The sequence below is a fragment of the Uloborus diversus genome, chromosome 7 (genome assembly GCF_026930045.1).
Source record: "Uloborus diversus isolate 005 chromosome 7, Udiv.v.3.1, whole genome shotgun sequence".
In the NCBI taxonomy this organism is placed as follows: Eukaryota; Metazoa; Arthropoda; class Arachnida; order Araneae; family Uloboridae; genus Uloborus; species Uloborus diversus.
In genome coordinates, this window is record NC_072737.1 from 112,100,486 (window position 1) to 112,128,222 (window position 27,737).

Sequence of the window (27,737 nt, forward strand, 5' to 3'; positions counted from 1 at the left end):
TTTCCATTTAAAAGGTACATTTTTCAAAAGTACATTTTTTTTAATTTGCCAACTCATAACATTAAAATATCAATGTGATAGTTAGTCCATACAAACTAGAACAAGATAATTGTGTGGTTTTATACTTTCATAAAAATACTCATATATTTTCAATGTAAAAATTAAGTTATAAAAACTTTATTTCAATACCTTCTAAAAATAAAATAAAATCAACTTAGAGATCATTTTCTTTTGTTCCAGGCTAAATATACTCATTACTCATGATGTAAATAAAAGTTTGGTTGTCTTCATCTTTATAATTTGTTGCTAAGTGATCTTTTTATCTTTTGTGGAACTTAGAAATGGAAAAAATGAAACTTTTATAAATGACTGCACAATGTGCAGTGCACATACGGGTTTTAAAATATTTTGAAAGAAAACATGTAAGCTTTCATAAATGTGCATTAGAGATAATTGTAATAAAGGCTTTTTATTACTTTAATATTGTGATTTTTTTGAAATCAAAGCTAATTGTAAACAATTGAGGCAGTGAGAAGAAAGGGGATGTAAGTGCCAGAATTAAAAATTTGGATCAACCAGTACAAATGGCAGGGAAACCTCTCCCGTTTTATGGCTAGAAATAGTACTAATAACCTTTGTAGCTGCTGTTATGCAGCATGACATAAAAGAAAAAATCAAGAAAAGCCCATCTTTGAATGCATTTTACTCAAAACCAAGGGGGGCTTGAGCCCATGTAGGGGGGCTCAAGCCCCCCTTTTGAAATGAGAACTTCCTTGCTTTTAGTGTTTTTTTCTTTGCAATTACGTATAAAAATTTCTTTTCCAGCCATTAATGAATAAGTTATTAAAAATGTCGAACTTTAATATCTCTAATCTGTACTGAAATCGGTTTCCATGGGGGAAAATATTCTGCTAAACCATGGGGGAAAATTTTGAGCCTGCCCCCTTAAATTTTGGGTATGGGTGCCCTGGCTCAAAACTTCCAATCCATTGATCCCTTTGCGTGTCACTGTCTCATTAAAAATGCAGAAATTTTGAAATGTGTCGGACACTGATACATGATTATCATAAATACTTTGCTAAGTTGATGACACTGATACTGGTCACCAACTTTAAATTGTGGAAAAATTTAATTTTGTAATTATTGAAAATTGTGTATCAAAACCATTAGAATATTATGAATAATCAACCTACATATCCCTTTTTGTGTATCATTAACTATGTGCATTGTATATCCGAACATATGATAATTTCCAGATTTATTCAGATGTAAATTAAAAAAAAAATTAACAAGAATTCAAGTTTTCACATAGATCTTCAAAGTATGTAAATTTTATTTACAGAATAAGCAATTTAGAATTATTTTCAAATATATTTAAACAAAATCCAAAACTGGGTCAAGCATACCATACAAATATGCGTAAAAAATCTCGGTAGTTAATTTTCCCCGCAAGATGAGAATCAAAATACTCTAGAATTTGGAATTCATCTTCTTTGCTAAAATATATTCCAGATTTTGCCAAGATGCTCTTTAAAACTTTAAAATCAATTATCCCTGTAACCTTGGGGTCAGCACGACGTAAATTGAAACGAATTGTTCGAAAATTTCTTATTATTGCAGGCTCAATGGATTCGAAGATATTTTTCAATTGAGGAGCTTTGGAATATAAAATTTCCTGAAATTAAATAAATACATACATGAAGCAAATTAGACAAGCAAAAGAAAAAACATTTTTTTACTTGAAAAGACAAAGCAAGTTTATAGAATTATTTATTAATAATTATATGTACATACAGTAGGATCCATTTTTAATGAGCTAAATTTAACAAGAGAAAATAAAGGTTTGATTTGGTACAATGTTATAGCAGCAATGGGGTATGCCTTTTTAGAATGCAATTTTTGCTTTTGGGTCATTTCACAGTATTTTGAAAAAATATGTAGATTCCTTAACATGACTTTTTTTTGCCACAACTTTTAGTTTACTGTTTGATTAGCACATTGTTTTTCTTTGAGTTTGTCCTACCCACACACAAACTCAAACTAAAATAATGCAAATCAAAACGTAAATTTAATAGTTTTGGAAAAAAAGTGTTGTGTAGCAGACTCTACATTTGTCTGAACTACTGTGAAATGACCCTTTTACTTTTCTCTGGTTCAGCACAAAAAATTCAGAAATATTCGAAGTGATTTTTTTACTCAACATATATCATCAAAAGCAAAATATTGCTGATACAATCCTGATAGAAGTAGCAAAGCCAATCACTGAGGTGACTTAGAAGAGGAAACAACTGAAATCACCAACATGTGCATGTGCTGAACATCGGTAAAAAATCTTGAAGCAATGGAAAATAACAAAGGTGAAATATTCACTATATGAAGTGTTTAAAAAAAAAGAAAGAAAATGAAAAGAAAAGAGAAGACATGACTATATTATTAAGTCAGGTAGTCAACTTTGGATAAATATAGTTAAGTCTTATTGCAACAATATCTGATACAATAAATTGATTAAGTCAAGGCTGTCTAACTGCAAAGAGACCATGGGCCAGAATTCAGGTCACTGATCACCTGGCGGGCTGCAGTTTGAAAAATTTGAACAATAAGTTCTTACCTCTTATACAATAACAATTAATAATAATTCTTAATGTGTAAGAGGTAATTAATTATAAAACAATGAAACAGGAGAATTGTAAAGCAATTTGCTTAAATTTTAATGGGAAAATTGAGGCAAATCCGCCTTTTTTACAAGGGCAATAATTCCAACCTCAATGTTTTTCGTTGCCAGCAGAAGAAGGTCTATCAATGAAGTGTCAGAGAGAGAGAGCTCCTGTGACGATTCTTGATAAAGTTCATTGTCGAAGAAGCACTTTCGCATAAATATGTGCTCCCAAACATGGAAGCGACGAGAGCAAATTCTCAATTTCTTTTTCGAAATCAACAAACACCGTAGAATTAGTGAGGGGGGGGGGGTGTCTTTATTTTTAACCAATTAAAGGCAGGTTTTGCTTACCTAAAATGTTTCTTTCTTCCCTCCCTGTCTCCCTCCGCCAACGCGAGGCAATACTATTTTTATTAATTTGTTTGAACACCAACGTGCAGGGTAGGACTGCTTGACCTTGACCTGTAGATGTCCTGTACCCTTTTCTCTCAAAACAATGAAAAGAGTATAAAAGGGCGATCAAGAGGAAATTTCGGGGACCCCGGCTTGACCAAGAAAGGTAGTCTCGGATGCTTCTTGATAGCAATAAATGTCGAAAAAAGAAATATGCTGAATAAGAAGTTGGCGGCCCGCGGGCCGCCAGTTGGACAGCCCTGGATTAAGTGATGATTGCTGCATAGAACTTACATACACTGAGTGAAATACACATTAGCAAATTTCTTCTAAAGATTTATTAACTTCACCTTGTACTTCAACAATGAACGAATTCAAAACGGCAATACCCATTTTCTAAACATCAATAACTTTTTCCTCTTTTTAAAGTTTCAAATTGCCTAAAATATGCTGCTGCACTTTTGTTGTTTATACCAGAATTTTCAACCTGAGGTTAATGAGCAATTTTCATTTGGTCCGCAAACAGTTGTGAAAATTATTTAAACTATTTTTACATTCAATTTATTGAAAAAAACTATTTCTAATGTATGTGGTCTACATAGGATTCAGAAGGGTACCAAGTGGTCTCAGTAGTAAAAGGGTGAGAACCACTGATTCTGAATCATTTTTCAATAGTTGTGCTGAGAGCATCGGGCCATTTATGCACCATCACCACAAGACTATGGGATGGTGGGGCACCAAACAGTTATTTTTACATTTTATAACCAAAATGTAACAGAGTTTACGCTATGGTTGCATTTTTCACAAAATGTGAAAGTACTATCTAAAATATGAAAATGAAGCAAATCATTTTTGGTTTTTAGTTTAAGTAAAACACTAAATAAGTAAACAAAACACGATCCCAGAGAAGAAGGTAGAAAGGTGATATTCAACTTAATCCTATTAGAAATCTTAGCTAAGGTGTTAAAATTAATTTAGTTTAACAATTATTAGTCTTAATGAGCATTATGTCGACTTCTGTAACTGCATGTATTGAGGGGAGTAGACAAGTTCACTTTTAAAAATAACATTTGTGCTTTCTCAATAGTAAGGGGCCATTTATTAATTATGTAAGGATGATATTTGCAGTTTCAAACCCCCTCCCCCCTATTCTTACATAAGATTCTGTTTCGTTTTTAAAAATAATTTAATGTTGTTAGAAAATAATCAGTGACACCATAACTCCCAGTTTGATGAAAATCAAAGATTTTTATTTTTAAACAGATAAGGTATTTTATTACTCTTGCTGATGTCGTGGTTGGTCCACGTTATCTAAGTACTTTAAGTATTGTTACACGCAGGGCAATCAAATATGCTGCTCGTAACATAAGCAAAAATCTCAATCTAGTTCTTTGTCTAATGTATACGAATCTTACATCACTTGAATCGCTATTAAATTCATTACTATAAAATTATTTTTAAAAACTTTGTTGTGTAAAGAAATATTTTCTAAAAAGTTGGCATCTAGACTGAATGTTTTCTCCGACATTTTTTTGTTGATGATGCGATACTAATTAAAAATAAACATGCCATACGCAGTCCGATTCTTTTATTATATTTTACACTATTCTTTCTTTGTGAAACAATTAAAAAACAGCTTATCCTAATAGGTTTTTTACCTTCCAGAAGCAAATGAAATAGGATTCCTGCCAAACCACTTCAGCGTGTGATTTCTAATATAAAATATTGACTGGAAAAATATTACATAAGAATGAGTTTGATGCCCCCCCCCCCCCAAAGTAAGGGTATGTAGATATTTTTCCACCCCCCCTCAAGACCCTTAGGTAATTATTGAATGGCCTCTAAGTACAATTCCATTTTTTTTTAAGTTTTAAATAAAAATAGCTACTGCATATTTATTTCTCTAAAGATGTCATGGCTGAACTTTGAATTTGGTTTTCAACTACAGTGGAAACACATTGAGGCATTTTGGAAGCTGTGAACACTAACCTTCAACATTTTAGCATTTTGCTTAAGCTTTTTTTTTTAAGCTTTTTTGCTTCACCTCTTTTAAATTCACCTTAAACCCTGAAATCTAATGATTTCTTTTTCTAACAATTTCAAACACGATCTAAGTTGCGTTAGTTTTGATTCACGAATAATTTTAAAGACTGTTAAGAAAATCCAAGGAGTTCCAAGCACCTTAGAAACAACCACTTTTTTTCCAAATAGTTCCCCAGAATCACAGGAGTGTGTACACATCCTATCCGTAAACAAATGGTGGATTTATTCCCATTCCAATAATTGTTATATTCAGTGGGTTTTACCGCATATAACATTATACTAGCTGCGTCGCCCGGCTTTGCACGGTCCACCTCGAAAATAAAAGTTATGTCAAGTGACTCAAGTTCAACACTCAGGCTTGAACCAAAAAAGAAAAAAAAAATAGTCAGTGAAATTTTTCGGCAGATTGCAGAACCCCCCCCAAAAAGTAAACATTTTAAATCCCCTGATTACAGAAAAAGCCTCAAAACAAAAACAATAATTTTACCTGTTCATATTTGAGAAAAAAAATGGCAACAGATCTTTCATCTCAATGATTTTCTTCATTGCTATACATTTTAATAAACGCATTATTGCGAAAAGTTGAGATGAAGCACTGAATAATAATTTAAATGGAGGAAAGCCTTCGAAAAATAGGGATTTTATGTCGAAACCCAAGTGTCATGATTAATAGTTTTTAATTGATATCTCCGCTAATTATTGTCGGAGGATTATGTTAAATAGCCAAACATGACGACGGGAAGATTATGAATCCATCGATACCTGGTTCGATGGTCAGTTCACTGTCGTTCGGGAGAAGAAGCTTGAACATACATAGGTACATACGCTCAGTTTTTGATTATATAAGATATTACTCGTATATATGCGTGGATGATCCATATGAATTCGGAGCAAATACAGTGCTTAAAATGCCATTTTGAACTTGTCGTTACATCAATTATTTTTCAACATCCGCAGATTTAACAGACCCCAAAAGGCTACTTCTGACAAACTTCAAAAGGAAGTGGTTATCAGTCTATACAGTATGTGTGTGTTTTTTTCTTTTTTTAAATACTGGAGGGGGTAGAAATGAATTTGTATTTCTGCCATTGTATCAAAAAGGCAAATCATTAATTGATCAACATGCATAAAAAAAGATTAATTGAATAGAAGGAAAATTCAGCAAGAAAAGTTATCAAGTCAAAAAGAAAGTCAGTATTAACATAAAAAGAAATTAAAAAAAAAAAAATACAACCAAAAATATTTTTGTTTTTATATTTTACCTATAAACTTCAAGTCTTTGTGCGAATGCAACTTGGAGGGAAAGTACCGAATGAGGTCATAGACTTTTTCATGTTGCCTATCAGTTTTATTTACTGCTGTTTGGCTTCAAAATTGTCTTTTGTACTCGCCGTTTTAAATTTAAAAAAATTTATCAAATGAATGAATAAATAAATACAGTTGACTCTCTGTTTAACGACTTTCAAGGGACCACAAAAATTCGTCCTTAAGTAAAATTCATCCTTAAATAGAATGCTTTTAACACTATAGTGGGCCATCTGGGACAGTGAAAAGCCGTGCTTAAATAGAGAAAGTCGTTAAATAGAGCGTCGTTAAACAGAGAGCCAACTGTATTAACAAATACTTAAGCTTCATCTTTGCATCAACTAAACATATTTCTGGTTAAAGATCTGAAATTATGGTTGCACTTTTAACAAATTACAGAAGTTTCAGTACACATAAGGATGGGGGAAAATAATAAAGAAAGAAAGAAACATTAATGTAATTAAAATAAGAAAGAAAAGAAATGAAGAGCACCAATTTCATTCAATACCCCTTTCTATTTATTCATTAATTAATTATCATTATTAATATTATTTATTTTTAAATTTATTTATTGAGTGTTCAATGGCCCTTCAAGCATAGAGCATTTTTACTTATTTTGTACACTTACAAGACTTAAGATTTTTATTTAATAAAAAAAAAACATCTTACTTTTGCACTTTTCCTGTTTTTTTCCTTCTGGTTGCTATCATTACCCAATTTAACTTTCACTTTTGCTTCAGATTTAAGATCTTCTTCACCACTTTCATTCTCAGGTTTGATATTGTTTTCTGTTTTTGGTGAGTCAAAGGGCTTCTGTACTTTAGTTGAGTATTCTTCAAAAAACTGGTCATAAATAAGTTGATCAAACTGGTTGCGGGGAAATTTTTTCCATAACTCATTAAACTGAAAGTAAAATTTTATCATAAAAAAACATATCTTTTTAGTTTTTATTCCAAAATATTGTTTGTAAGAACAAACCTTAAGAATTTGAAAAAGGATGTGGTCAATGCCAAAATTATCAGTATTCATAATATTGACTTTCTTTTATATTACTATCAATAGAAAAAAAATATTGGAATCGTGAAAATTTTCAAATTTCAACGGACTTACACGTTTTGAGGTGTGCTAAGTCTGTTTTGACCAGGGGCGGATACAGAAAAATCTTTTTTTTTTGGGTGGGGGGCACTGGAAATTGAATAGCCCCCCCCCCCTCCCGCCACTTTTGATGTTTCACAACAAAGTTTTAATAACTTTATTTTTAAATGTGTGTGTTTTTTATTATTATTATTTTATTTATTTATTTTTTTAGGATTCCTTTAGGTCAATGAATCTACTTTTAAGTACATGAATATTATGCACTAATATACTTTGAATGTGGACGGAAAACATCTTTAACGTTTCAAGCCATTTAAATACTAAACCCAATATAATGTCATCAAGATGCTAGACAATAAGCGGCTTTACTTAGGAACATTGTCATAATGATTATAACACGAGGGCAAAGTTATTAAATAAACCTTTACCTCACTTGAGTTTGAGTTGAGAAAATCATAACTTCATAACATATAAGTTATACTGAAGAATTCAGAAACTATTTTTGTGTGAATTTCAAAACAGTTGCTGATTTGTTCTTAAAGCCATAATACAGTTGAGATAACATATTGATACTACATGCCGTTTCCATTAAAAATCATGGTTTTTCCTAGGAACTACCATATAATTTCTTTCATTTTGCATTTTTTGTAAGCTGAAAAAGAAATCTATTATTTCTCAAATAGGTTCCTGGATCAAAATAACTATTTTAGGTGCGCCTACACATTAAAAAAAAAAGATGTTAATTATTGATTCCATCAAAGAAGAATTAGTGAACGAATTGTGATAATACGGTCCCTTGAATTCGTAACCAGTGAGTTAAATGTATTCTGCAACTCTGGGCTTCTGACTCCAGTAATACTTCTTTAGCAAATTAAAATGCTTTTATTCCAAATATGCTGTGTGTGTTTTGTGTTCTTTTTAATTAACTACGTAAAAAATGCAAAAGAAAGGTCAATTAGAAAGTAATAAATAAAATAGTGAAATTAATTCATCCTTTGGGGGGGGGGGGGCATAGGCCCCCTGGGCTCCCGCTAAAATCCGCTACTGGTTTTGACCATTATTTATGGAAAATGTGAGTGTATGGAAAATGTGTGTGATTGTTTTTTTTTTTTTTTGCTGATCTAGAGCAAAGACTATTGTATGAAATTGAACAAAATTTGGTACACATTGTACTCGCATGTGAATTAGTGCTCATTAGTTTTTGGCACCAATTCTTCCAAGGAGGAAGGAGCTAATAAATTTTTTCTCTATTATGTGTGACTGCTATATCTGAATAAGTAACAGGTGGAATTAAATAAAAATTGGTCCACAGGTACAGGTACTCCCCAAAGAAGAATACTTTAGGATGTTCTGCAACGTAAAATGATTGGACAAAAATTGTTCTGCAAGTACTTCAAGATTGTACAAGAAAAAACATGATATTTTCCACAAATTGGGTGCCAAAAATCAAAATCGTTTCATATAGGAGTTCATTTTTTTAACTGGACTGTTATTATTTATTTCTGTGGAAATGAGATATTTCCGGCAATACCACAGCTTTCAACCAAATGACTAACTAAAAAGCACTGAATTGAGAAAATTAGTTGATCATAAAAACTGTAAAATCAAAACCTTTAACAAGGTGTCAAACCTAAACCAGGGGTGCCCCCCCCCTAAGAGCAACAAGGGTGCATGCCCCTAAAAATCTTTTAACACCCCCATCCCAAAATAAGAAAACTACCCATCGAAACACCCCTCTAAAAATTTCGGTGGCACAGTCCGAGTCATGACCCCCCGTTAACAACATGATGTCGTTTAAAAAAAAACTTTTTTTTTCTGGATACAAGTTACCCTATGTTCTATTCTGCAACCCTGGCAATGTCTATAAAAAATTTCACGATCGGTTGAGTAGTTAAGGCGTGAAAGAATTACAAACAAACGAAGTCACTTTTGCATTTATAATATTAGTAAGGAAATGATTAAATAAAGAATTAGCTTTTGTGTGTGTGTGTATGTATGAAACTTTTAAGTTCACAAATATAAGTACATATTGCAGAATTTAAACCCATCTGAGGTAAGGATATTTAACTTTTAACTGCCCTTTTGCTTAAACATAAATAAACACCCTCCCCCTATAAGTAAAGGCAAGCATTCTGAAAACTTAATAGTAATGTTATTTACTCAAAACAATAAAAATAGTGTGATACATCACATAGATCCAATGACATCTTTTATTGCTAATTGCAAACAAATGTTTCATTATGATTACTGCAATTTTTATGCTTACATTAAAGTGACTTTTTTTCATTCAAAATTTTGATGACACATAAATATACATTTGTTGTAGTAATAGTGTTGCTTAATAATGTGTTTCATTAGATATATCATTTAATGGCAAAGGAACATTCCTCTTTCATGTCTTTTCTCCATCAACTTTTATGGAGGTAGAGTGATAACTTTTAAGAAATACAATCATGTGTTTCTAGTTGATAAGTGATGTGTTTCTATCTTTTAATATAATAATTTCTATAACTTTTAAGCATCTTACCTGCTTATCGTTGAATCGAAATGCATACTTTTTGAAAACTGTTTTCACATCATCTTTACATACAACACCAACATTGCACAAATCCAGAGATTTAAAATCTTTCAACATGCCTGTCTTTCTAGCTCTCACACAGTCGTATAACATTTCTTCAGATTCATCCACTGGCAGTTCAGGAGGGCATCTGGATTTGAATGTGACTAATTTATCCACTGTTGCAACCCACTTTTTCATGTCCTGAAACAGGCAGAAACCCTTCTGATATGTACGAAATGCGCATTACAAAGCTAACTTTTAAAATCTTCAGAACTTTTCTAAAAAGATATGTCATTTACACATGTAGCCTATATATTACTTCTACAACTTCATTTATTTCATAGCTGAAGCATCAAAAGAAAGAAGAAATGAACAATAAAATGCCAAAAAAAAAATCTAACAAGTTTTACTATATATTAAAAAAACATAACAGTGTGGACCTGTCAAAAAAAAAAAAAAAAAACTGTGTGTGAAAGCAAAATTTTTGCAACGACAATGAGCAGACATATACATTACATATCATGATGTTATTAAATGCAAATATGCATGCATATAAAGCAAATTGAGACATTAAGAGTTACTGTGTTGAAATTATAAAGAATAATGTACAGATTTGGAAGACAAATGGCAGCATGTGAATACGGTACTGATGAAGAAGGAATAAAATATAGAAAAAGACATCGGGTTTATTGATTATTTAATGCAAAATAAGCATTTTTTCATGTGTAATAAGGTTACTATTGTGAGTGGCAAAGATGATAATGAAGAAGTATCCCATTAAAAATACCTACTCAAGAAGAAATGCTTGCAGCATTTAAAAATTTATAAAAGGAGTTAGTTTTAAAATAGATTATGCTAAATAGAGATCCAAATGTACATATGTACACATGTAAAAGTATTGACATGAATTAGGAAGAGTCATCTTTTTTTCATTAAGATAGATCCTATACGTTGATAAAAATGCCTCAAAATACTTGCTAATTTTTTTGTTTGTTAAAGACAGGATATGTAGGAATAAAATACTAAAGAAAAAAAAAAGCTTTAGCAATAATGTAACAAATTTCAATGACTAAATCAGTAAATGTATGAAAAAAAAATAACAAATATCACTTTTCACCTATTTTTAAAGATAACAATGAATGACCAGAATTAGATGGTTCCTTGCTATATTTTTTAAATTATTTTTTTAAATATTAATTTACTCATTCTGTTTTCTTTCTTTTTTGAATTTTTTTTATTTGGGTAGGAAAACGTAGACTATAAGAGAACCAAGCAGAAAGATGGTAGATTTGAATTTATTCAAATATGGGTTATTTGAATAACTTTCTACAGCCAAAACCTTTCCTACAATCAACTCTGTCAATCATTCTATTATGGACTAGAAATAATTCTGCAATCATTTTCTTGCCTCCACCTCCAACCCAATATACATAATTATCTACTTATCTATTTATATTCAAAAAGAAAGGCAGATTGATACAAATATAGAAATTTGGATACTTTGAAGCACTAAGAAATTAAAAGTATAAATAAAATATAATTGCTCATTTTGAGAGAGTTCATGGAGTCTTACAGATAAAAGAGTAAGAATAAAAAAAATGATAAAAGGCAACATGATACTTAATGTTATCAACTTACATCTTCGGGCTTTTTCTTGTACTTTTGGAAAAAATCATTGTAATTAATGTCTTTCCCGTAAAGTCTCAAGTCTGAAACTATTTCTTGACATTGTTTATTTGACAAAGGAAAGCAATAACCAGACAAAATGTTTTGAAGACATTCAGGTGCTATGAAACCACTTTGATCAGGATCACAAACAAGAATAGCCTGCAAAAATCATCCAACATTTTAATTCCAAATTTCACATATACTCTTTATAACTACTAATTTAATTATTTATTGAAAACAAACCATAATAAATTATAATTTAAACAAAGATTTATCGACAAGGACTTTCAATGTCTCCATATATATTTTTTTTAATTTTTAAGATGTTACAATAAAATTGAATTACTTGCAAAACCAAATTTAAATATAGAATTAGATATGAAATGAGCAATTCATTTCTAGAAAGTTAAATTTACAATCAAAATACTTCTATCTATATATATATAAATGAATGTCTGTATGTCATTCATGAACTCAAAAACTACCTGGCAGATTTGGCTGAAACTTTCACCGTTTGTTATTTTTGGTACTAGGAATGTTTATAGACCAGTTCGAAAAAAATCCTATCGATAGTTCCTTTTTTATTCCAATTTAAGTCACAATCTATTGGATAAATACAAATAAAATTATCGGCTGCAGAAATTAATTCGTGTGAAAGATCTCATTGATAAGAAGTTAGCTGTTGACATTTTTCTCGAGTTTGAACAAATAAATTCTTTCTTTATTGTTTTATGGCTTTTCATGCAACGGGGGGATTTAAAACTTTTTCTATTTGATATTTTTAGCGATTGATTGATCTTGCAAACTGCGTGAGTACAAAATTTGAGTATAATCATGGCTTCACTTGATACCTGGACCGATTATTATGAAAATTGCTATATATATGTATTTTTCCACGGAGAAGGTGCAGAATATGCTCATTGAAGCCACTCGCCACCAGGTGCCACTGCAGAGTAGCAACTTCTGCCCCGTTCAACCGATTGTCATGAAAATCAGTATAATGATGTATTTTTTTGTTGGCGTAGCAACGCGCGTTGGGTACAGCTAGTTAAAAATAATTTTTACGAAAAATTTTGTGTTTTATTCATTTTGTGATCCATTGGATTGCCACTGCTTGAAATAATTTCTGAAAAGCATGTTTTGTCTTTATATTGTGCATAACACGCTACAATCTAGGGCACCTTGTATCTACAACTATATGTGGTTTCACCGGTTAGATGGGGCTAAGATGATAGCTCTGTTTTTTTATTCAGACCCTTGATCTAGTACCCTCAGAGGCATTGATTTGGAATGGAAACTTGTAGGACTTTGTAATGAAAACAAATTTAGCATGCATCAGTCACTGTTATGATACACAGGAGATCTTCAACCTCCAGACATTAAACCTGCCACTAGCCAGTTACTTAAGAGTGCAACACCTTATCTATTGGGCTACCACAGACATTATTACACATAACATTGATTTTGAGTAATACAAATTTCACAAGAAGTTAGCAAACATGTTTAAAACAATGTCCTTTGTTAATTCTAATTTAATACATGCTTTTTGTGGAAACACAAATAACATTTCAATTTGACTACTTTTGGTAAAGGGAAGTTCTTCACATGCCAGTCAACACAAATCTTAACAAACCTTATCATCTAGCATCCAAATACAGTAGAGTCTCGAAATTTGGAGGTAATTGGGGCTCACACTACCTCAGATAACCCAATTAAAATTTTACACTATTCGGATGACATGAGGACCAGCACCTGTTACTTCCAACCCGATTAAAATTTTACACTATTCAGATGACATGAGGACCAGCATTTGTTACTTCCTTATAGTACAAAGAAAAATGATTATTGCCTTCAGAAGAAATTATCACTTAAAGTTTGACATAAATGTCCCGTTTAATTATCCCAAACTATGACTGTTTTTTTTAAAACAATTTCTGTCTATATTTGTGGGCAGGCATAAGATGCATTTTTGACTGGCCCTGATTGCAGTTCAACAAATTTCGCCATGACGTCTGTATCTGTGTGGGTACAGGCATATATGTTCTCAGCTTCATACAGTTAATAATAGAAGGTTTAACTACCGTATATAATATACAACTCATACGCTATCAAAGTGCGCACCTCGTTTTCGGATATCAATTGGATATTTCAGTAATTATCTCAAATACATTTAAGTTAAATCATTCAAGTTATCTCTAAGACATCTCTTATTCTATATCTTAAAGTCGATGAAAATTGTATGATACTTAGGAAGTGATGCTAATGCTGAGCTCTCAATACCATTTTATTATTTATTGTACATAGTTAAAAGAGATTTTTTTAATTAAAATTTCTAATATCAAATTTTAATTAAAAAAAATCGTTTTTCATCGACTACAAAACATAATTTAAAATGTAAAAAAAGCACCTCGAATTAAACGGAAATTTGAATTTTTGAGACTCAGGGTTTTTGGGAATTTACTGTATGTGCTGGCACGAAACATAGTTCATGAAAAGGATACTTTGATAACTCTGAATTGGCACAGGAGCCAAATTTCGGAAACAATCTAGTCATTCTGTAGATGGTGTTTTCAGTGTACAGATGGTGTTTCAGTTTGCAGTGTGTCACTTCATAATTAAGTCTCCAATTTAAAACTCCTATTCTTGTAGCTAATAGATTCTTGTTTACAGCCCCTTCTCCATGTTCAGCGGGGGGGAGGGGGAGACATTGGAAACAAGTTACAGTCGACTCCCGCTACAACGCGATTCGACTTACGTGAAATGGCTATAACGCAAGTTTTTCCCGTGTAACGAATTTTAGGGCTAATGCAAATTCCTCGTCCTCAATACGATTTTTTTTGGAAAGAAGTATCAGTTTCGTTATTGGGTCCTAAATATTGATTTCGTGAAAATATTTTCTCCCTATAGCGTCACTGATAGCGGAAGTTCCCTTCACCATACTAGTACACGCATCGCTTTGTTAGTGCGTCAATAACCACTCTGCGTCTTTCTTTCTTTTTTCTTTCTAAATATTAAAGTTGATGAAATAAAATGGCACCTTAGAGCACTGTTTTATATAAAGTTTAAAGATGAGAAGAAAAAGAAAGTTTCTGGGGAAAAAAAAAGCTTAAGATATTTGATATGCCTGAACAACTAAAAAGTACGTCGACAGTAACATGACAATAAGTATATGTGATGTACGTACCATGTAGTTTTATTTTATGTCTTTCCCTGCCATTGATCATTTATTTTGTACATCTTAACAGTTTTTTATGTCGAATGAAGCTGCTTTTTTATTTTTTAAGTACAGTTCTTAATTATAAGAAACTTTAATGTATAGTTGAGGAATGCTTTAAAGCAGTTTCAGAGTTGTTTATAAGTGTCTAAAAGTCAGCATTCGACTTTAGTTTTAAAGAAGCCACACTTTTTAAATGTTATTTACCTGCTTGCTTATCTTTGCTTTACGTAACCTATTAATTCTACTGTGGTATTTACTTACTTTTTCAATATTTGAGATATTTTTGTTCACATGATGCTTCAATTTGGAAACAAGTTTCTCGCCAGTCAAATCATAATATTTTTTCAAATCCATTGGTTTTTCTGAAACATCCAAAACTCCACTTGAGTCAACACAATCCATAGCTTTTCCCTATGTTTAAAATAAAGAATCATGGTCTGAATTAACTACAAAAAAACATTCCTGTGCATCTCAACATGATAGGTCCACCAATAAATATGTAATAACCATTGCAAAATTATTTTTTAATGAGTAAAAATTACTTCCTGAACTTCATATAATAAAAAATTACACAAAAACTATGCAAAACATGGCAATTTTAAAGAAATCAAAAAAGTTTAGAAACAGCTGTTTAAAAAACATAGGTTTACTGAACCAAAACGTCACAATTTTATAAGAAACTTTGCCTAATTTCTTTGTTAGGAATAGTTCATAAATCCTCTTTGGCATTGTTTCTGTAGGATTTAAAAGAACAGGACTACAAGAATTAAAGTAATTTTGTAGCAAAAGCTCATAAACAACAATGAACAAATATTTTGAAATTTGGTTAATTGCCTTCAAATAACTTACTTGACATGTACTCTCACAAGGTCCTTCAAACAGCCTTAGAAAGTCCATGCATTTGATGAGGTTTGTACTTCCTGGGTCCAATAGATTAGTCAATTCTTTATACTCCTCATCAGATAGTTTAAAGTTCAGACCGATTTCTACAGCTTTTTTTAGTTCTGGTCGAGTAATTTGCCACTCTGAATCCTATCATTATAAATTTTTTCAAAAATATTTTGATAAACACATATACAACTAAAGAAATATGGAATATTATGTAATTATTTATAAGGACAGAGTCTAAAATATGTAAATTTATTAAAATTTTATAGGCTATTATAACCACTATATGGAATCAAAAATAAAACATATTGTTTTCATCACAGCATCGGTTCTCCCAAATGATTTCATAAAAGTCATAGCTTTTTTTTGGCTTTCTTTGAAGTATGTTAGATGACTTTAATTTCTTTTCTTGCCTCTGCAACTTTTTCAGATCAAACGTCCTTACTACAGTGTTTGTTCTGAACTTAAAAATCTCTAAGACCAGCTAAATCTTTATTAATGAAAGTAAGAGTCTGTATTTGGAAAATAAGAGCTAAAAAATAGTTTTAAAAAAAATCATGTTTTTGATGAAGTAAAAAGACAAAAAAAAAAAAAAATATTTTTGCTCATGCTGTTAATTTTACAGTTACATAACTTGAGCACAAAAATACAGGAGATTATTATTAAGTGGACAGGTAACTTAATAGAAAACTACTTTTCTTTTTTTTTTAAATACAAATATCACCCGAGATGAATTTTGTAAAATGAAAGAAAAGTAATTTTATTGATAATAATATGTGTAAAAAATGTATAAACTATAGAATAAATTTTTAAATATATTTTACATTTTTGTTAAAAAGAAATTCATGCTATGCTGTCTGAACTTAGAGCCATTCAAGTAAGACAGATTTTCATCTTCCTGCAGCTGCATGCTGATCTGGTGATCTCATGGATTATGGGCTTTTGAAACTTTGCAAATAACACAGGATTTCGAGTATTTCCTTGATTCAAGTCATAAATGTAAAAGCTTTTCTTTCCCTGCCAAACACTTGTTTTTTCTTTTGGTTTCAACTTTTCTTTTGGTTTTTTGTGAGTTTTGGTTTCAACTCACCTCAAGGTCATGTTGATGTGCCTCCAAAACCCACTGTGCATTTGGATATATTGTTCAAGAATAAAATAAAAATATTTATCACTTGAAAACATTTATCTGAATGTGAAACTTAGGTTTCAATTTTAATTTTATTGCCTTTAATGCAACATATTAGCTTTGACATTTATTTAAACAATATTCCCATAGCAGGTTTAGAGGCAGTTTTCCAAGTAAACAAATAGCAGTTTCTGAATTTTTTGGTCAAAGCATCAATACCGACATGCAGGTTTTTGAGACCAATCTGCAATGTAATAGCTCTTAAATTAAGGAAAAAACAAATAAAAATATGATTTTGTGTACATGGGGGGGGGGGGGGGAGGGGGGGATGCATCAGCCATGACATTCCATTTAAATTTTAAATAACTTTTCGGTATTTCCAGTATAGTTCCAGTATGTAAAAAAATCCAGCACATTTCCATAATTTTAAGAATTTCCACTATTAGTAGACAATCTAGTTTGGTGTATTTTCATAAAAGTTTAATTCTATTCTGGGCACTGATATTTGAACTCTCCTTTTTTAAAACTTAAACTTTGCAAATCAAAGTTTTTCTTGCAGTTTCAAAAAATAGAGATTTAATTTGTGATGAAATTAGGGTTGGTACTATTTCTACAATATGGTTTAAAACTTTAAAATGTAAGATATAATCTTTCTTTTTTAACTTTCATTCCACCACTTTTTCTTAACTTAACTTTTGAGGGGGAAAAAATCAAGATGACTTTCTTGGATAAAATTACAACTGGGTGGCCAGTTTTTTTTTTTTTTTATATACACATATATTCTTTTACTACACTTGCAAAATAAAGGGAAACCTTTTAATACAAAAATGTGGAGTAAAATATCAAAATGTAGATAAAATAACATTGTTTGAACAAAATATTATATTTATAGATGAAATGAAAAAAACATCATCCAACTGTAAAATTAACAATAAGATAATTAAAGACATTAATCTCAGCACACAAGTTTTAAGAATAATTTCCCTTTATCCAAACTTAGCAAGCAATCAAAGAAAATACTATTGTGAGAGTGAGTGTAGAGATTAAATATCTAGGACATGGCTCCAAAACCAAGCAGGCTTTAGCATAATCTGAACCACAATCGGGCACATAGGTGTCTGAAGATGCAAATTTAAAACCATTTAGCAGAACAAAAAGAATGTGAAGTACAAAAAAAAAAAACTCATTACAAATATTTAAAAATCCCATGATCATAAACGAGTTTTAAATATATACAACTCTCTGATAGTGAAAGATCTGCAAATAATTTTGGTTCTTTGATAATTTAGATTCATTACCAGCATCCCAACAATGTTCGGCTATAGAAAGCTTAGTTACTTCTCGTTCTTTGCAAAATTTTTGTGCTGTTTCAGCCTAAATTTTAAGGTATACTTAGTTAAGAGGATATACCTTTTAACAAGGCAGAGACAGTTTTATCACCTATGTCATAAGATTATAGGTTACAAAACATATTTAAAATGCCAATATCAATGTACATATAAGTTTAAAACAGCTATTAAATGTAGGTAAGTATTGGCTATGCCTGAACTTTATAGTCTTTTGCTGTCAATCTCTACATTTAAAAAAAAGTGGAATTTTTAACCATGAAAAATCAATGAGGAAGTTATAAATTTAGAAAGTACATACAGTGTTACTGATTCTTGTGAAAACACTGCGAAGCCGTGTTTCTGGATTCAAAATGCGGTTTTTAATCTTCTGAACAACTAGAGCACAATCAAGTTTTTCACTCTTTCTGCAAGAAAAAAGAAGAATGTTGATGGGAAAACCTTTACGAGCGATTGGTAGATTAACCCGTAACAGGGGATGTGCAGTCTTACAAACTACTCAAAAGTTCATCCCACCACCCCTTTTTCATTTTTAGTCGGACTGAATGGTTTTCCCCCAATAGCTTTCTGTTTTGTGACCTTCAACACTCCCTTGCTAATCAGTATCATTTGGCAAGCGCATCTGGTTTAAATTTCATTGCATTCTTGAGGAGCGGTCTGTGAGACCTCATCTCCTCTTCAGTGTTACAATTTCCGGCACTGGTAAACATGATTCTTAACCTTAGGACCGCAAAGATAGATTCATTTTATTTTACCCGCGTTATGCGGAAGAGATGCAAAATTTTCTTGTTGAAGTTGAGATTTGTTTGAAATGTTCTTAGGAGTTATGCAATAAATGTTCTAAGGAGAATAAGGACTGAATTTTTCCTGGAAATACGATGCTATATACCATTGGTTCCCAGCCGGGGGTTCGCAAGAGGTTTTCAGGGGGTTCGTGAAAAAAATATTGTAATGGCGGAATTTTATCATGCCTGTTTCTGATAAAGTTTCATGTTCAAGCAGTTTCAAGCAAATTTGCTCCTTTTTTATTCATTTGGCTCTTGCGCATTCGATACTCTTAGCATGAAAATATTTGCACACTTCCTGACATTTTACATTTAAATAACTTAGTCTGTCATTGCAAAGTGCTGGTTTTAGCGTTTCCATTGAGAATGATAGCCCTGAAGCCATGCTGAAAAAGCTCTACTTATGAATACAATGTCCGCAGATGAAAGAATTTGAAAGCGTTTCGTTTCCTCAAAAGCGTTTTATCGGAAAGATTGATTAAAGTTGATGAAAACATTACATAGAGCATATGCAAGCATCTAAAATTATTTTGATGCCTAGTTTCTTTACTATTTGAGTCTGGCATAGAGCTATTTTTCTTTTCTTGTGTTGAGTCAAAAATTCATATAAGTGAGATTACGCTGTTATTAGTTGCTATAATTTTCTACATGAACTACAATTTCACTCTAGCTTTATTGTCAAACAAGGGAAAGTATGGCTAGCAACTAAAAAATACCACAGGAAGTATGAAAAATTAATTGCTATAGAAAATGTCGTGGGGGAAAGTTTGGCAGTGTGAGGTTTATGAAGTAAAAAAAAAAAATCAACAGAATTTAACTATGCAACTTCATTTGTGCTTATATGTAAATAAGGAATTTATGAAATTTGTGTAGAAAATTACTCTTGTAGTAAGTGAGCTTAAAAATATTTGTTTTGATAAAAATTACCTTTTTTTAATTAGAGTAATTGTGTATATTGGAAATAGATGCTTCTATTATTTTCAATATATGCATTTTACTCTGCACTTATAGCATAATGGGGTAGTTTCCAAAATTTTAAAAGTATTTTTTTCTGAAAGAGCATGCTTAAAAACATAAGATTTGACCATTTTTTAAATAATTTGTTTAAGTTTAATATTTAAAAAAAAATACTTAAATTGGTGCACTTTTATTGTTTACGCTTCTGTCGATGACATCACAAATGATGAAATGCCATTCAGTGTTGCCATTTACAGAGAAAAATATTTAATTATCATCTTTACTCACATGTATTGGCAACGATGTGACTGATGGAAAGCATACAGCGCAATTTTAATTCGCTTTTTGATTATCATAACGTGGAAAAGTGGTAGAAACATGAGCCAAAGAGCATCATTTGTGACGTCATCAAGACCAGGCCTTGTTTGAAAAATCAGACATGTTAAAAAATTAATTAAAAAATAACTGTTGGGAAAATAAAAGTATTTTCCGGGTCCATGTTATTTTATTTGCTTATTCTATCAATTTCAGTGACAAAAAGTACTACTTTTGACTGAAAGAAACAACCCCATTACAAGAAAATCAATCAACAATCAAATGAATAATGAGCGCAGTATATCTTTATCAAAAAGCTAGCAAATAGTCCTTTTCAAGAAGACTTAGACCTGGAGATATTTCTCATTTTATTGAAAGAAAAAAGTTAATTTAGTTAATCTTAGACAGTTCCTTGAAAGGTATTTTAAAGGTCATTTTTTAATTGACTTCTGATTTAGTGATAATATTGATGAATGTATCCTTGTATCAGAAAAATTTCAGCCAATCTTTGAACCTCTTTGTTTTGCAAGTATCCCATTTTCAAAATGTTTTCAAAGTTGATTGAAACTCAACACAGAATAATAAATGGATTTACTTTTTGGTGAATTTGTTTCGCATTTATTTTTTAGCGATCATTTTAAGTTCGTAGCAATATTTGTAATTCTATATTTTTCAATTACGTTTTCATTCTACTTATGAACTAAGTAACAGCATCACTATAAGCTATATTTGCTAGTTGCTTATAACCTAGTACCCAAAGGGTTCACTGACTTCTTTCAGAGTTTGGAAGGGGTTCGCAAGAGGGAAAAAGTTGGGAACCTCTGCTATACACCAATAGTTAAGGTGCTGTCAAAATTTTCCCGTAATGTGATATAATCCATTTCCTGGCATTAAAATGCTCTGTATACAATAAATAATGAAAATAAAATCATTTTAATTATTTTTTTTAATAGTAAATCATTTACTGCAGTATACAATTTTTCTCAAAAAATCTTAGGGCTCTAAAAAAAGTTCCTCAAAATAAAAAATTATTAAATAAAAACAAGAAACCTCGACTGCGTAAAAACAAAAAAAAATTAAAAAGAAAAATGTATAAGCCCAGTAGTTTAGAATGTTATTAAGTACTACTGAATAACTACACCGTTGAAATAGTTTTATAACCGTACACAGATAAGACAAATCATACATTCAAAAGCAGAATAGAAGGATCAACAGTCGAGGCCCATTCCTTTCTGATTCAAAGAAACCCGTAAAATTTGAATGGGCCCCTACTGTTGATCCTTCTATTCTGCTTTTGAATTTATGATTTGTCTTATCTGTGTACGGTTATAAAACTATTTCAACGGTGTAATTATTCAGTAGTACTTAATAACATTCTAAACTACTCGGCTTATACATTTTTCTTTTTAGTTTTTTTGGTTTTTACGCAGTCGGGTTTTTGTTTTTATTTAATAATTTTTTATTTGACACTTTTTAGTTAATTTTGATCGACTTAGTTATTATGATTATGATACGGTACATTTTGCAATCTTGTCATTTCATTGAGAGAGCTTGTTTGCATCGTGAAGTCTATTAAGTACTTGCGGTGGTCTAAACTACTGATAATTAGTCCCTTTATAGGGACCTAACTCCGCTTAAAGCTACATGTGCTTGGCCTTCGGCAAAAATGCGCAAACTTAAGTCAACCACAGCACAGCTATATAAACAGCCTGCATGACTCATGATGACGCAAAATCGGAAACGTCCCCCCCCCCCCCGTCAATCAAATCTTTCTCGCAAAACTAAAAAAGCCTGTCAAGAAAGTACACGTCGCGAAACTCAGTCCCTTGAATCAAGGCAAATACAAATGCAACATGTTACAGATGAATATCGAATTAGTAGACTTTCTTTCGTTTAGTGCTTATTGCATGGGTTTATTTTGATGAGGACTACAATCTGAGTATCTTGCCTTTGTTATGCATAATATACTTTTTACTACAGTACAGAATACATATAAAGAACACATGAAAGAATTTACATCAGAAAGAGGGGAAAGTACATCCAGAGCGAGGATGTCTTGACCCACCGCTTTAAGTGGGAGAAGCAATCGCTTAGACCACTTGGTCATTGAAACCCCAATTAGTAGACTTAGTAAACAAAGAAATTCAGGCAGCAAGAATTACCTGCATTTGTCGCACGCAGGTAGCGTGCGACACAGTGTGCAACACCAAACGTGCAACGATCCCGAACTGCAATATTTTGTCAACTGGTTGTTGATATGGTGAATTTTGACTACTGTTATGTGTTTAGTGACACTCCCAAGGTTAAGACAAATCGATTGACGTAAGAATTACGAAAATTGACCAAGGCATTTAGCCCCTAGAACGCCACATAGAAACGGACATGCATACATTGACTGATAAACACATTACCCTCCTTTGCGTCGGGCACGCGCAGTCGGGTAAAAAGTATATTTCAGTTAAAAATTCAAAAATATGTTTTTTTCGTGCTAATAAAAGTTTAAAGAACATCTAACAGAAATTACAGGATTGTATCTTAATTACATGAGTTTTAAAAATTTTAAAGTAGAACAGTCTCTGAGACCTCACGTCCTTGCTATGTCCAAATTTCTCACCTCCCCTGTTACAGGTAAAGCAAAATTTTGATGATATAATACCACATTTTTATTGGTAAATCAAATATTTATTGGTTTATTGGTATGCCTATTATTCAGAATTTTTACACATATCGCTCACATCTTTCAAAAACATATCTCAAAAATTAGCAATTTTGAGTTATCACTTTTTTGGAAGTGCCATGAATGTGTAGCATAGCTCTGCAAAACCTGCATTTGTATAATTTAATATATCGCCGTTGAGAGAAAAAGTGTGGTATTTGCACTTTTAAGTATTTTCAGAATGTCCCTTTCAAGAATGTCACATCTTGGGTTGTGCTTGATCCATTAGCATGGATGAGAGTGGTCAGACAGCAAAAAGGAGGAAATCCAAAAAAAATTCGTAAAAGGGATGATATCCAAAACCACATCAAAAAAGAACCTGGAAGCCATGATATTCAAAAATTCAACAAAAAATGGCTAATTTATCAGTTTTGAAGGTAATACGTATTTAAATAAGTTATAAATAATAATTTTGTAAAATTTGCTGCATTGTACCATTTCTTGCAAGAGCGTTTATTCCTAAATAAATATGAATTTTGAAAAAGAGGCAACAATTTCTAACCCCTGATTCCTTGAACAAATGGTTGGAGGAACCTGAGGTCAATCTTGGCTGCATCACACAATAGTGTCAACTTTTTATATTTTTTTAGAGAAAAATACATTTATTTCATTAAAAACATTTGAGTTTATAGTGTTAAATGAGTGAGAACATAAATTTTAAAATTAGGTCTGTTTTTAAAAGTAAAAATTTACAACAGAGAGAAAAATCAAAATTTTTTCTTATGTGGTAGAAAGTATTGTGGTAAAAATAGAAAAAATAAGGTCTGAAAGAGACAAAAAAAAAAAGGAGGAAAAGGAGAGAAGGTTTTAAAAGCCAACAGAAAAAGTCGGAATTCCGGCAAAATCTCATCCCTGCATTTGGCATGAAACATGCAAGTCATTTAGTGAAATGTGATATTTCTTAGTCCGAAAACAGTATTGTAAACAAAAAAGAGCATTTTTAATTCTTATTTTTTAATCAAGAACACACTACTTGCATTTATATCGGTATTGTAAGGAGAACAATTAGTAACAATAATGACACATTTTGAGATATTTCAAATAGTATCTTTGAAACTAAAAATGCAAGAAGGTCATAAATAAAACACAACTTTTTAAAACTCAAACTTTTTACACTTCTTCTTCCTGAAACAGAGAAGAAACACCAGATTTTTTTGAAAAAGACCTTATGTGTACGAAAAAGTTCAATCAGTGGCTTGAAATATTCTTTTACTTCATGATATCTTACTTTTTAACTTCAAAATCACTCTCCTGATAAATCACGTTTTTTGAAATAAATGTCGTTGACAGGAGTGAGAGACATGTGGCTAAGACAAAAATACTTTCAGAAAATTGTTTATGTAAAAATCAATGCTTAAAACAAAAATAAGTGGTAATTGGAAGAAAGAGCTATGAAAACACGATTGTTTAATGGAGGGTTAATACAGATGGAATCCATGAGAAAAGCAACATTTCAAGGAGTTTCAGTTATTTAGGAAGATGATTGTTTAAAGAGGACCCCACAAGGCCCAGTCTTTATTTATATTAAAGTACAATGTTGTGATGAATTTAATGCACTCACAGATATAAAATTTGGAGGGGGCCAGGGCTCCAAAGGACTGAAAAGTATTTCAATAGAAAAACAGACTTGATGATATTTTATAAAAATAGATTTAAAAAAATTAAGATTTTGACTTTTTTAATTATGTCATAAATACTGTATTTATTTCAGTCACTGTTTATAGTTGCATAGAACTGCAAAAAAAAAACTGTTTCAGTCCCAAATAATAAATTTCAAATAGGGAGGGGCCTGGCAGCTGAGGCATGCATGTAGGGGGGGGGAGGAAAGAAGGGACACCTGTTGGTCTGAGCCGGAAGGGGGCCTCAGATATTTGAAATCAGGGGTGAATCAGGGGTAAGGCGAAAGGGTAAACAATATGGAGAGGGTCCATAAAAGTCATTCGTGATGGGCCTCAAAACTACTGTGCACGCCCCTGCTTGTGAGTGAATTTGCATAGCGACCTGGAATTTATGCATTACAATCTGTCAAAGAGCTATTGCAACAGTTAAAATCAATTTTAAAAAGTCTCTGAACGTCGCTAATAAATTCAAAAACTCTTCTAAATTATTTTAAAACAATTTTTGAAAACTCTTATTAGAGGTTTTGATAGTAAATCAAAAAAGGTTTCATTGTTATTTTAAAGGAAAAGGTAGATTTCAAGTCAACAAACAGGTAGCATGCAGCAAAATTCAGCCCTGCATACATGTTTCTGTGTGTGTGTGTCTGCATATAAATAACATTCAGATAACTACAAGAAGAAATCAAAACAAGAAAAACTACTTAAATGCTTCCATTAAATAAATTTAACTACCTTTCACACATCTTTGCATATTCGTTGGTACTCTTGAAATGCCGCAAAAAGTCTTTATAATTTACATCACTGTTCACAGGTATCACAAATTCCAGCCTTAAAAACAAGTAATAATTTATTTATTTTGCATCAGCACTTTTCTGAGAATTATTTTGGAGAAAAATGCAACATCAAATTAAAAAAAAATTAAGTAAAACAGATGAGTTAGCTTTTTGTATCGCAATGAATCCAGGACAAATTTGAAGCTTTGTTGAATAACTTTAAACTTTTGCTTGAATTGTTACTTGAAAAATAGAGAAATAAATAGATATATATTATCAATTTATACATGTATAAGTAAGAAAATAAAATATTCAAATAAAATATAATATTTTTTAATAAAATCTGAAATTTAAGAAAATAATGTTTCTTCCCCCCCCCTCCCCCCATTAATATATCCTAAATCAACTTTCCTGACTGTTAATACAAAAAGAAGTAAATTACTAAAATAGCTACAAATTAATTTTTAATTATTTTAGTCCACTGTTTTGGAAAATAAAGTTACAAAAAAAAAAACAATTATATGAATGATCATTTCTTCAATATTAAAATATGAAATTATATATATATATATATATATACCAGAGGACCCGACAGACATTCAGACATTGTTCTGTTCAAACTTTGTAAATTGAAAAGTTAAAAATTTTCAATAAACTATCAAGTGTTTGAACCATTCTGTTGAAAAAAAAAATAAGTAAAAAAAAATGTTTTAAGCTGCTATGATGTCAGAATGCGCATATTTATTACAACTTGATTTATCTAATGCCCACTGAGTAATGCACAATGTTTAAATTAATTAATTAATTAACAAAAGCGTTTCCAATTCGATCCATCGTGCTTCGAAACCATGCTTGCCACAATTTAATTACATACAAAAAATTTGATCAAAATCGGTCCAACCGTTTAAAAGCCTTATGGTGACAAATGTACGCACAGAAGATTTTAATATATTACGATATATATATATATATATATATATATAATAATAATAAAAGTGAAAAATATTGAAAAGACCACACCAAAAGCCCATAGATGCGCAACGCAGCAAAACTAAAAAGCCAAGTAAATATAAAATTAAGCAAACAGAATTTCAAATATTAAACAAATTTTTTTTTTAATACTTGTGTTTTGTTTATATCAAGTAACTTTTTAAAGAAAATAAAAAAATAAAAAAAAATCTGAATTGCCACCATTTGAAACCATACAATAATTTATTTATAGATTATTCTTTTTCTCTGAAAAAGTTTGAACTTTCTGTAAATTAATATATGTTTTATCATGAGGTCTTGTGCAAGACTCAAAATATCATTTTTATTTGGACAAGAATTATCATTTTAATTTCCTCTAAATTGTAAATCTGAGATCAGTATCATTTCATCTAAAATAACTGCCAAATGGAACTACACATGTGCTCTTATTTTTTAAAGTAGCTCTAGTAATTGCATTTCAAAGGAAAAGTTCTAATATACCTCTTGATAATACGATTAAACAAATTAGCAGACATAGCCATAACGAAAAAATTTAAAACTCCACGGAAATCAGATAAAGAAACTGTGCCATTCTTTTCATAATCAAACAATTTAAAAGTTTTCTTCAGTAATTTTTCTCTATTCTGAATCTGTGTGAGAAAATAGACAAAATTCAGTATCATAGAAAATTAAAATGTTTCTTCACAAAATTTACAATTTCATACTGATGCCTGGTACAGGAAATTATACCTAATAATTTAAAAATAATTTTAAACATTGAGATTAACACAGCAGACAATATATGACCAACAGCCACGAGAATAAACATAAAATGGTGAAATGGTGCTTTAAATTTGCAATGCTTTTCATTTCATCAAAGTAAATTTATTCACATAATAACATTTTAAAATGCTGTACCAGCATGTACGGCATGCCTGAGAACCTACCGTAAAACTCAAAGTTAAAAGAAGTATATTTTAAGTCAAATAAAAGGATTTTCATTAATTCAAGAAAAAAAAACTTCCTCATTTCTCCGAACAAGAAAAAAAATTCCTCTAAATTCTTAGCATGGACATCGCGGTGTGGTGACAGCAAGTAATAAATAAAACATCAAATGGCTTGTAGGTTAATAAGGGAAAAGTTACGATTATTAGTATAGTTTTCCAGTATTAATACTCCTTATAGGCAACAGTAACAGATAATGTTTAAATCATTGAGTAATATCAGTGGCAAAGCCAGGAAAAAGTTTTGGAGAGGGATATGGTTAGTTTTAGCTATTTTTCATAGTTGAAAAAGGAAAATTTCT

General features: G+C 31.1%; 1 protein-coding gene across 1 annotated transcript in view; it reads right to left on the reverse strand.

Moving 5' to 3' along the window:
- Nucleotides 1–1,396: 1,396 nt before the first annotated feature.
- Nucleotides 1,397–27,737, reverse strand: part of LOC129226838 (EF-hand calcium-binding domain-containing protein 6-like) — a 56,260-nt gene continuing 29,919 nt past the window's right edge. Inside the window, exons 9-17 of the mRNA XM_054861467.1 lie at nt 26,933–27,081; nt 25,422–25,517; nt 18,599–18,704; nt 15,787–15,969; nt 15,199–15,348; nt 11,691–11,879; nt 10,020–10,253; nt 7,067–7,300; nt 1,397–1,675 (exon numbers count right to left, since the gene is read on the reverse strand). Coding sequence (XP_054717442.1) covers nt 1,397–1,675; nt 7,067–7,300; nt 10,020–10,253; nt 11,691–11,879; nt 15,199–15,348; nt 15,787–15,969; nt 18,599–18,704; nt 25,422–25,517; nt 26,933–27,081 — 1,620 coding nt within the window. The remainder of the gene's footprint in view (nt 1,676–7,066; nt 7,301–10,019; nt 10,254–11,690; nt 11,880–15,198; nt 15,349–15,786; nt 15,970–18,598; nt 18,705–25,421; nt 25,518–26,932; nt 27,082–27,737) is intronic.